Here is a 12006-nt window from a genome sequence, read left to right on the forward strand (position 1 = left end):
AAGTGGCAAAAACCCTTCCCTTCTTCTCTGTTCACATTCCCAGACCTGTGTCCAGTTTTCAGGAGGAACTTACATTTTTGCTGGGCTCAAAAGTAGGTTGATCTGATGCCAACTCTCCAATCAATAGTGAGTTCAGAAACTTGTTCACCAGTGACTTGTCAGCATGAAATGCTTCAAAGGCATCCTGCAGAGTAATGTGAGGATGGAGGAAGTCAGACAGCAGAAGATACCGCGGCAATACTGATTTTCCTCACCCATGGCTCTTCTTGCTCTTCTTTCGCAGCTGAAAGCTGTTGCTCTGGTACAAATTGGTAAGATGCACATCTGGATTTACACAGATGTGAGGCTCTGCCCCATACCCTTAACCCACACACCCCGAGGTGCACACCCTGCAGGAATGTAATCTCTAACACTAATCTCACACAGAAATTCAGCCCTTAGAGTGGAAGGTTCCTCCATCCCTAAATTAGATTATTAGACTGGGACTTGGGAGACCTACGTTCTACTGCTCACTAAATTGGGCAACTCTCTGGATTGGACTGGATTGGATTAGACCAATCATACTCCCTCAACCTAACATAATTCACCAAGTTGCTGTGTGTGATAAATTGGGAGGAAACCATGTACACTACCATGAATTCACTAGAGGAAAGCTGGGATACAAATATAATGAACTAATAAATGGTGTTTATGGAAACAGCAGGCATGCTTCATTGCCCATGCATGAACAGCCATGTGTTCATATCACCAGAAATGTCATGGGATCCGTCTAAATTGTAAAAAATAATTGCTTTTCAAGCATGTGATGTTCCTTTAATTTGTATTTAGACATACCTATTGCAAGTAAGAGGTGCGGGCAATATAGTAATCACACCTGCAACCAGTTCAGATGGAGAAAAGTTGACTCAGCCTTTGTGTTGTGTGTGACACTGAGCATGGAGAAAAGAATGAAGTGTAAAGAGTTGTCTGTGGATTTGAGAGAAAAAATTGTGGAAAAACATCAACAATCTCAAGGCTACAAGTCCATCTCCAGAGATCTTAATGTTCCTTTGTCCACTGTGCGCAATATCATCAAGAGGTTACAGCCCATGGCACTGTAACTAACCTCCCTGCATGTGGACGGAGGAGCAAAATTACTGAAAAATTACAATGAAGGGTTGTTCGAATGGTAGATACAGAACCCAGATTAACTTCCAAACAAATTCAAGCTGATCTGCAGACACTGGGTACAACAGTGTCAGCTCTCACTGTCCGTCACCATCTGAATGAAAAGAGACGCTATGGAAGGAGACCCAGGAGGACAGCACTGGTGACACAAAGGCATAAAAAAGCAAGACTGGAGTATGCCAAAACCTATGTGACAAAGCCACAATCCTTTGGGAAGAAAGTAGTACGGACAGATGAGACAAAAGTAGAGCTTTTTGGTAAAGGATCATCATGGCACTGTTTACAGAAAAAGAAATGAGGCATTCAAAGAAAAGAACACAGTCCCTACAGTCAAACATGGTGGAGGTTCAAAGATGTTTTGGGGTTGCTTTGCTGCTTCTGGCACTGGATGCCTTGACTGCGTGAACGGTATCATGAAATCTGATGATTACCAAAGAATTTTGGGGTGCAACGTAGTGGCTAGTGTCAGAAAGCTCATGGGTCATGGGTCTTCCAGAAGGACAATGACCCAAAAGACACTTCAAAAAGCACTCAGAAACAGTTACAAACAAAGCACTGGAGAGTTCTGAAATGGCCAACAATGAGTCCAGATCCGAATCCCATCGAACACTTGTAGAGAGATCTCAAAACAGCAGTTGGGAGAAGGCATCTGTGAGCGAAGGAATGAAAGTGAGCCGTCCTCACAGACATCTAAAGAAGAAGGAAGTGAGGGATGTGCTGTGGGCGAATTAATCAAACTGGATGATGAAGAGGGGGGTACTAATAGAGCAATAGAGGTGTTCCTAGCAGAGAGGACAAAAGACTGGGGGGAGGAGTCGGGAGAGTGGAGATGGGACGAGGTTATAAAGGAGGAGAGGAGAGAGAAGGGGGCAGAAGAGGGAAAGGAAGAAAAGAGTACGCAAACAAGGGAGAAAGGAGCAGAGAGAGAGAAGATTGCAACATTGGTAAAGAATTTTCCGAACTTGATGAAAGAAGATGGCTTGTTGCCTCTACCGAAAGAGATAAGCAAGGTTGAAGCATGTGAGTTTCCAAGGGGATGGAGACCGGGAGTGGGTTCGGCTTCTCGCCCAATGATGGACAGAGAAACCCCTGGTGGAGCCAGCCCTTTCCTACCCAGGCTGGAGGGATCTGTAGTGGTCCATCCCTGTTGCAGGACTACCTGCTCAGTTCTGACTGTGTTGGCCGCGAGTCAGAGCGCAATCGCTCGTTTTGGGGGGAAGAAACAGTAAAAACAAAAGATGTGGTGCCTGGGGTAAAACCCAAGAAATATAACTTGTTAACAAACGAAGAGTTGCCGGACCCGTTTGGTCCAGAGTTACTTGATGAAAAAACTAATAAAACTAATCCTTTTTTGACCGTTACATCGACTCCGGCTGTCATTCCCGCCGAATCTCTTGGCCGGCCATCATAGAGAAAGGACCCAATCACAGCATCCTTCAAATCTGAAGGCCCTGGAGCAGTTTGCAAAAGAAGAGTGGTCCAAAATTCCAGTAGAGAGGTGTAAGAAACTCATTCATAGTTATAGGAAGTGATTTATTTCCGTTATTTTTTCTAAAGGGGGTGCTACCAAATATTAAGTTAAGGGCGCCAATAGTTTTGGCCATGACTATATGTATAGAGTTGCCTTGGATACTGACTGCTTTCACACTTCTCATATTTAACCAAACTAGCGGGAAAGTCTGATTGCTTCATGGGTGACCTTTCTGTAACGTTCTTAAGAATTTGTCACTTCAAACCTTAGGCAACCTTAAAAGGTCACCTTCATAGTTATATGTTCTACCCCTCCTGTAGCAGTAGAACTCTCAGGGCTTCAACTATACATGCACAACATATTGAGCAAACTATCTCAAGATAAAACAAATCCTTTATCAGTATGAAAATATTACCTTGTGTTGCAAAATGGCATTTCAATATACCACTTAAGAACGTACACCAAAATCTGTCTTCCAGTGAGTCAGACCACTGCTTCATCTTGCACAGGATTGCCAACCCAGACTGGTAGCATCCTCCACTGTTGGGAGCAGATCTCTGCTATTCCCTGAGGGTCTCCTACCTAAGTACCGCCCAGGCTTAATGCTGCTGAGCTTCCAAAAGCAGGATCAACCTGTTCATGGTGACAAGATGATGCTTCAGAGTACATCTAGAGATGCACAAAGCATAGTTGTTAAAATATTATTATAATGTAGGCTTTTAGATATGCATTTTTAAAATGCATTTCTAACCCTAACCATGCCTACCTGAGAGTAAGCCACAGGATGAAACATACCGCTGTGATTGTGCACATAGAATCATAGAATAGTGAAGTTGGAAGGGGCCTATAAGCCTGCTCAATGTAGGAATACAAATCAAAGGATATCTTCCAGGTGGTTGTCTAAGTTTCTCTGGAATGCCTCCAGTGTTCGCGTGCAAGGCAATTGATTCCATCGCTATACTGCTCTAACAGTTAGGAAGTTTTTTTTCCTGATATTCAATCGAAATCTGGCTTCCATTAACTTGAGCCCATAGTTACGTGTCCTGCACTCTGGGATGATCGAGAACAGATCTTGCCCCTCCTCTGTATGACAGGCTTTCAAATACTGTATTTGAAAAGTGCTATCATATCTCCCTTCATCTTCTTTTCTCAAGGCTAAATATGCCCAATTCTTTCAGCTTTTCCTTGTAAGGCTTGGTTTCCAGGTGAACTTGTTCCAATTTGTCAGCATCCTTCTTGAAGTGTGGTATCCAGAACTGGACACAATACTCAAGGTGAGGCCTAACCAGTGCTGAATAGAGGGGAACTATGTAGTACCTCACAGGATTTGGAGACTATACTTCTGTTAATGTAGCCTAAAATAGCATTTGCCTTTTTTGTAGCCAGATCACACTGCTGACTCACATTCAGCTTGTGATCTATGACAATTCCAAGATCCTTTTCGCTTGTAGCACTGCTGAGCCAGGTATCCCACATCTTGTAACTAACTCTAATTTATTGTTACAGTTTAACCACTACACATGATTGTAGTCATATCAGATTACCAAGGCTTGAAAAATGCACTCGTCCACTCATCTGTGATGAGTGAAAAATGCTGCTCAATGAGTCACAGCTCCCTGCCTGCCTGCCTCCTTCCCTTCTGCCTGTCTCTCTCTCTCTCTAATCCTGCAGTCCTCTGCTCCCATTGCAAAAGGAAAACTGCCTTCTTCTCGAGAGAAGAGAGTTCCAGTGGCACATAGAGATATAGCTCTGCAGGAGAATGTAGAGTAGTCCCATGCTGGAGAATATGGAGATTCCCTGCTCCCAATTTCAACCAAATGAGGACATATTCTGGGACGGGAGGGAACCATGGCTCCTTAAGAGGCCAAGTGCTTTTGCTTCCAGTTGTATTTTTGCTGTAGACATTCAAAAGAAAAGAATTCAAAATACAAGCTTCATGACCCCACAGGCACGCAGTTAATAAACAACCCAAGTCTGAGGGTATAAATCAGTGATTCCCAATTTCAATAAAGTTCAAGACTATAGTCTGGTCATGCTGACTGGTGAATTTTTTGACTGACTGGTAGGCGGAGTTTGGTCACAGTGAAGCCAGCTGCTGCCCGGAACAGCTCCCGGGAAAAGTTGGAACTGCCCGGTCTGGGGTCCCTCTAGAAATGGGGGGACTGAAGGGGAGACCAGGAGAGGTCTCTGCAGTTGGTGGGCTCCAGAAGGTAGACGATTGGGCAGCAACCTGATTTTTCTTCCCTCTGAAAATTCACCCGAGCACAGATCGGAGATGGGAAGCCATTTTCTGGCAGAATAGCTGTGAGTAACTCCATCCCCATTCCCCGAGGAGAGGAGAACAAAAACACGGCTGAAAATATACAATAACAAAGTAACCCTTTGATTTATGAATAACCTCATTAAGATGCAAAAGAAACTAGAGTGAAAATATTTGACTGAAAGAAGAGAAAGGAGCGGCAAGCTGTGCTTGCCAGCCTGCTTCTTTACAGCAAAACTGACTCTTAAACAGCACACTGGCTCAAGGTCACACAGAGAGACAGTGAGATGGAAAAATTTTGTGTTTCTGGGGGAAAAAATCCCAGAGAAAATACTACTGAACAGGGTTTAAGGGACTGAAATCTTATGAATGTTGTTTAGTCTGAATCTTTCTCCCTAGATTGTATGGGACTCTGAAAATAAAATCTTGCTTTTGGGGAAGGAGGAATAAGCTTTTGGAAATAAGAAAACAGACTGTGAATCATCAGTGTGATGACACAATTGGCTAGATTAAAGAGCTGGGGAAACCAGGACTGGAGTCTGATGAATGGGGCTTTGATGACAGAAGCTTGCTCTGTTTTAGAAGGAGGAATAAATCTTTGGGCAAGAAAACAGACAGTGAATTATCAGCGAGACGAATGTAACTGAATAGACTGAGGAGCTAGGAAAACCAGGACTAGAGTTTTGACGGATTACAACAATATCTATTGGAGAGATTGCCCCTCTGTGTTCGCTGTTTAGTTTTGACTTTTCTTGGTTGGATTGTGTGGATTCTGATAATACTGTCACAGTTGTAATTCATATTGTTGGGCTAAATGTTGAGCTATATGTTTTAATATCTGGGCAAGGAGGGGAGGACATATTCAGGGGAGGTATATGATGATGGGTTTGGTTTGTTGATAAAATAGTGGAAACTAAAAAAAATTATTTATACAAACCATACGCATTGGAAAGATGGAAATGGCCTCCAAAAATTTTAAACATCAACTGTTGGGAATTTTGCCAGATAAAGAATGGCAGGTTACCATGCAAATGACAATAATAACAGGATTTCAACAGGTAAATAAGTGTCTCAACCAGGTGGAAGACCTGATGAAAGAGAAACCATCAGATGTTAAACAACAGTTAAAGGAAACTGTACTAACTCCAGAACTGTTTTTATTGAGTGTGATGCCAGGTACCATAGATGAGATTAAGAGTTACCCTGTGAGCTATTTAGCTACATTAGTCAGAAAATGTGGTGTTAAAAATCAGATTACTGTCCTGGATTCAACCCTATATCCCCAAAACTGGAAGAAAAGAGAGTCACGGAAACAAGAGAAGTGTACTGAGAAAATATGGGAAGTGATAGAAATGGATATCTTTTCAGGCATGTTGAACGTACGTCCAAGACAGAAGGAAATTGAAAGAGAGGATGTATTTTACAATTGGTCTTGGTTTCCTGATAGTGTTGGAGTAACTTAGATTTAAACTAAAAGATAAATGTAAGCTGATAGTTAGAGGGTAATCGAACAGTTTTTAAAAAGTAGAAAGTTGATTTTTTTTTATTGAAAAATGAATAGATTGGATGCTTGTATACTTAATATGAATAGATTGGATGCTTGTATATTCTGTGCTCTCCTACCCTTAAAACCCTTTTCCCATCTATTCCACTTCCTTTTACCTTTTGTATTCCCTACCCTGTTCCTAGTAGTTTAAAAATAAAATATTTTTAAAAATTGTTTTTGACTGACTGGTGAGATATTCTAAAAATTTTCAAAGCCTACAGATTACCCTTCTCCTTTGATGGCAGACTTGCTTAATTGGAAAACACCAACAGCTTGCCTGTATTTGATGTTTGTATTTGATGCCTCTCATTGTTATGCAATAGAATTTCTTTTCCTATTGTGTCTCCAGCTCCTATGGGTTATTTCTTTTCCCTTACTGTTAAGAGTTCTACAGAGGCTAACCATTGGTATCTCTGCTGCTCTTCCCAGTACAAAATGAAAACTTATTTCACAATTTTTCCTTTCCATGGTGTGGACATCAGTTCTTGTTGTCCTCACTGACTTTATCTGAAGAACAGATTTCCTGCCCAGTCTTGTCTTTGCTGTATTTCCAACAATGCCACCCCACAAGCTTAACCTTCTGCCCAAGTTTGTAGACACCCATTGTTCTCACCTAAGTAATATGATAACACAAGCACTTGCCTGCCATATCAGCAAATGTGCAAACGATGTTAAAAGCAGATGATTTTCCTATGTAAATTTTACATTTCATCAGCTGCTCATGTGGAGATGTGACACTGCAGGAACATGCTGCAGCAAAGAAACACTTCATGAGCTTAAAAAAAACAACATTGCAAGCCCTGCCCAGGAGCTGCTCTTGAACTCACTCTAGTGTGGTCTTTGTTATTACATTTCACCAGCGGCCTTGGGAAATGTTTGCGTGCTGCAGCGTCTCTCTCTGCTGTACTAGCAGAAAATCAAAATCTTTTCAGAAGATCTGTATATGCGTGTTAGATTGTGATTCCTTATCTAACATGGAGACAAATGTAACAATCACAAAAGGTGGAGAGAGATAAGCCAAGAAATATCACCCAGAAAGAAATGCAAAAAGGTTAAGGCAAAACCATCACCGTCTATCCGCATATATCAGTGTTCGACTGTATTCACCGAATCAGGAGACACAGAAAGGTGCAAGAGTGGCTGAAGGCCTTTGAGAAAGGTAGATTAAGGCAGGCAAGCGAAAAGAGCAGGGCACAGCCTCCCTCAAGAACACACTGCCTAGTAAGAGAAACCAGCTGCCATTTAAATGGCAAGAGGAGCTTGTGAGCCTGAGAATCACGGCGCTTTTTTTGCATTACAACAAATCATGGCTTATTACTATGTTTGAAGTGAGCTACTGGGTGCATCCTCCTTTTACTGAAGCCATAATAAAAATCAGGTACAGTCATGCCCGCTGGACGATTACCCCGTTTAACAACGAATCCGTTTAACATTGAAGTTTTTGCAATCGCAAAAGCGATCGCAGAACGATGTTTCGATTGGGTTTTTCCACTTCACGTTGATCGGTTCCCTGCTTCGGGAACTGGTTTTTCGTTTTACGATGATCAGCAAACAGCTGATCGTCGGGTTTCAAAATGGCCGCCGGCTTTCAAAATAGCCCCCTGCTGTTTTCTAGGACGGATTCCTCGCTATACAGGCACTGAAAATGGCTGCCGTAGGGAGGATCTTCGCTGGATGAGCAGGTATTCAGCCCATTGGAACGCACTGAACCAGGTTTCAATGCGTTTCAATGGGTTTTCTTATTTCGCTTGACAATGTTTTCGCTCTACAGCGTTTTCGCCAGAACGAATTAACATCATCAAGCGAGGCACCACTGTACTTCCAGGGGGAATTTGAGAAGTAGAAGCAGTTTTTAAAATTTATCTTAACATTCACACACTTATCAGGAATCTCTGGATAAATGCCATTTATGCTACATGTTGTATTTTTACAGACATACAGTATCCCACTCCTATGGATTTCTAATCACAACAGATTGTGGAGGGGGGAGTCTCTCACACTCCCAAAGGAGCAGAGCTAAAGGTGGAGTGTAGCCAAACAGCCTAGCTTGCGTATTTAATTGATTTCATTGCTTGTTTTATTGATGTTTTTAATTTTATTGCTTTTTGGACTGTAAACCGCTCAGAGTAGATTCATCTAGATGGGCAGTATAAAAGCCGAATAAAAAAATAATAATCTTAATTTTTAAATTTTAATACAGTAGTTTGGTATGGTAAAGTTTCCTACAATGGGTTTTTGCTAACCTTAAAGTCAATCTAATGGAAAGGTTCGCATCTAGGAGTTTTTACTAGGACAATGAAATCCAAAACATCCCATCACTTGTTCTTCTCCATCCCCTTCTTCTAGCCAAATGTACTTTAAGGCCCAAAGAATATATTCCCAGTGATGTGGGATACAAAATTGTCCAGTAAATTTTCCAGTGCTTAATTCTCCTACAAAAAAAAATCACCCGTTTCTTTAAAAAACAAATAAACTTATTTATCAGTAATACAATGCTACAATACAATATTGCACAAGTCTAAGTTTCAAAATTGTCTTAGTCAGATAACTTCATTATTTAGATGAGTTGCTCTCTAGCTGTTATTAGATTAACATTATTAAGAGATTATCCCTAGGAAATACGTTTGTACATGCTACCAATTCGTAAACAGGGCACAAATTACTAATATGCATAGTAATACACCCCTGTCAGGTTAAGACTTCACGTTTCAGCCATACAGATTACATCAAAGGCATAGCTAATATGATTAAAGTTTATTCCAGCAAAGACATACAGCATTGTTTCACCTCTTTTCTTGAGTTTGTCTAGTTTGATCTTCACAGCTCTGTGAATCTCTGACTACTACACCCCAGTAGCCCTCCAGTTAAACATCTGTGGCCTCCACCGATGTGTTTCAGATTTCCACACCAGGCATGCTGAAGATGTCTCTGAGGGAGTAAGAGACCACAAGCAGAATCCTATTGGGTAACTTTGTGCCAGCTTAAACTGGACTGGGGTGCCAGAAATAATGTAAACTAATTTAAAGCTTTAAGTCCCCCCCCCCTTTCAGGTTCTGATGCTTCCTAGGACTCGTCTTGCCCTGGGGAAGCCTTCAGATGGGGAGGGGTTTGCCACAAGAGTGGTCCAAGTCACACAGTAAGACTCACAGTTGTTGAGCTTCATTCCCAGGTTTCCCCAGTTCTAGTTCGACTATACGTATTCAATTTTAGCTTACCACAATATTAGTTATTTCAGTTCCAGTATTTGTTGGCTATTGGGACATTTAAAAGCTTTGTTAGTAAATGTAAGTCAAATACATGTGCTAAATCAAATCACACCCTATTTAAGGCAATTCAGAATTTTCTGGAAAACTCACTGCACTTCAGATTCCATGGCAGGCATTATCCTAATTATACTTCTGTTAATCCCTTAGGAAGAGATAAACCTGTAGCTCACCTATCCACATTCTAAACAGCAATCTAAAAAAAGTAAGAGGGAGAAGAAAAATGAGAATGAAAAGGGAAAAAAAGAAGTTTCTTTCGGGGTCTTAAAATTAGATTGTTTCTTGTGAGAAGCATATAGTCCCATATTTTACCACAAAGAAACATAGTATTAACAAGACTATGCCTAGAATCCCCCAATTCCTTCTGGACACTAATCTGGGTCTCTGGTCTATATCTGGAACAATCTGTACCCCATCTAATTCACTAGGTGCCCCTTAGAAAGTAAATGTGCAAACCCACAGATATGTATTAGAAAACCAAAATGGCTAAACTTTTCGTTTTTCCACGAAGGAATATGAAACTTGGAGATATAATAGATCATAAACAGGAGAGTAAACCAGGCAAATTTCAGACAGCGACCTCAAGGGGCATGCATGCCAGACAATGTTTTGTTTCAAAAATAGAAAAGAAAAGAAAAAGGCTGAAATACTTTGTTCCCCCTCTGTGGTCCTGATTACAATGGTAAAAGAACTGATACATGAACCATGTTTAGCTGCAATTGCATCAATGTGAAAAAGGCTGATCACACAACACACACAGTGGATCTTGTTAAGGAAGAGAGCAAGGCAGGAGAGGAGGCCTGTTGGGCTGTTGTTGTGGACTGGGAGGTGTCTGAGGCCCAGGAGATGCTGCCGTTGCCACAGCTGTTGACAGCCTGCTAAGAGACCATCTGTTGCCATGATCCCAACAATGGATGCTGGGTCAAACGACTGGTTGTCACCCAAGAAGGCTGCCTGTGTTTGCTGAGATGAGGCCAGGCTCGGGGACGTGAAAACCAGAGATGGGCTCACTATTGGCAAAGAAAGCAGCAGGGGCTAGCAGCCCCACAGCAGAGGTATCCCAGTCATCTTTCCCATAACCAGCCAGAGGATCCTCCTCCTGCATTGCCCCCTTCTGCATGACAATACTCAGAGGAGCCCAGCCAGGTCCAAGTGGAGTTTGACGGTGCCACTCAAGAGGATGATTGCACCTACAGAGCAGCTGTCACCGGCAAAGATTGTGGAAGTGTAGCAGGGGAAGGAGCCTTTGCTATCTTCCAGGGACAGCTGACTGACTGTATTCGGCATCCATGTTGTGGCACTCTATGTCTGGTGCACCTGAGAGGTGTCCTGGAACTGGTAGAAAAGGTGGGACTCCACTCTTCCCAGTAAGAGACTAGTGAGGGGCTCAGCGCCAAAGACTTTGGGAGGCTTTCCTGGTGCCCTAATGTTTCTAACGTTTATTATTTGGCCCTACTGGCCCTTGAAGAAATCCCATTGGGGTCTAATAAATAACCTGTTTCTGCAGCTGCTCATTGTTTCATTATGGGGGTGGGGGTGGGGGTTGTGTGCAGAGGCCACTCACAGAAAAGTACATAGAACTCTTCAACAGCAGCAGCCAAGAGAGGCACTGGAGTGGAAGAACAGCAAGACAAAATACAGGAGGTGAATGCTGAGCAGAGAACAAACATAGTGGACGAAGCGCCATGGAAAAGAGTCATAGTTGGGAGAAAATTAATAAGACACTTTTCACCAATGGAACTGCAAACCCCCTTTCAGATTCTTGTAGAGGAGTCTGGCAGACAGCATGCCGAGGAAGACATACGGGAGTCCCTGTGGAAGGACATGAGAGAGGCTGAAGCTCAGCCAAGCAGAGTCACTGAACCCACACCCTACAAAAGAAGAAGCAAAGAGTATTTGCAATAGGAGAACTCCCTACTGTGTGGGATTGGAACTGATATACTGTATGCTGGGAAGATGCATGAAATTGCCAGGTATGCTGTCTCCCCAGAGGACAGATTTAGGGATGTGACAGAAGGATTGCCATCACTCATGAAACCCACAGATGCATGTCCTTTTCTTCTCATCTGCATGATAAAAAAAACCACAAATACAAGAGGAACTATGAAGAAATCATGTCAGGGCTTGAAGCTCTGGGAGGAAAACTCAAGGACCTTTGGGGCTCAGATAGGAATTCTCATCCATCTTCTCTGTGCTCAGAAAAAGAATAGAAAGGAGGGGAAATAATCTAGGGTGAACTGTCAACATGTGAAATTTTTAATAATAATAATAATAATAATAATAATAATAATAATAATAA

The 12006-nt window shown here is 42.1% G+C and overlaps 1 protein-coding gene across 3 annotated transcripts in view; it reads right to left on the reverse strand.

Moving 5' to 3' along the window:
- Positions 1-12006, reverse strand: part of LOC110086173 (acyl-CoA (8-3)-desaturase) — a 41983-nt gene that overhangs the window by 12226 nt on the left and 17751 nt on the right. For all 3 annotated transcript variants that reach the window (XM_078383583.1, XM_072985537.2, XM_072985536.2), the window contains exon 2: positions 74-184. In XM_078383583.1, the coding sequence (XP_078239709.1) occupies positions 74-184 (111 nt within the window). The remainder of the gene's footprint in view (positions 1-73; positions 185-12006) is intronic.

This window comes from Pogona vitticeps, chromosome 1 (genome assembly GCF_051106095.1).
Source record: "Pogona vitticeps strain Pit_001003342236 chromosome 1, PviZW2.1, whole genome shotgun sequence".
Lineage (NCBI taxonomy): Eukaryota > Metazoa > Chordata > Lepidosauria > Squamata > Agamidae > Pogona > Pogona vitticeps.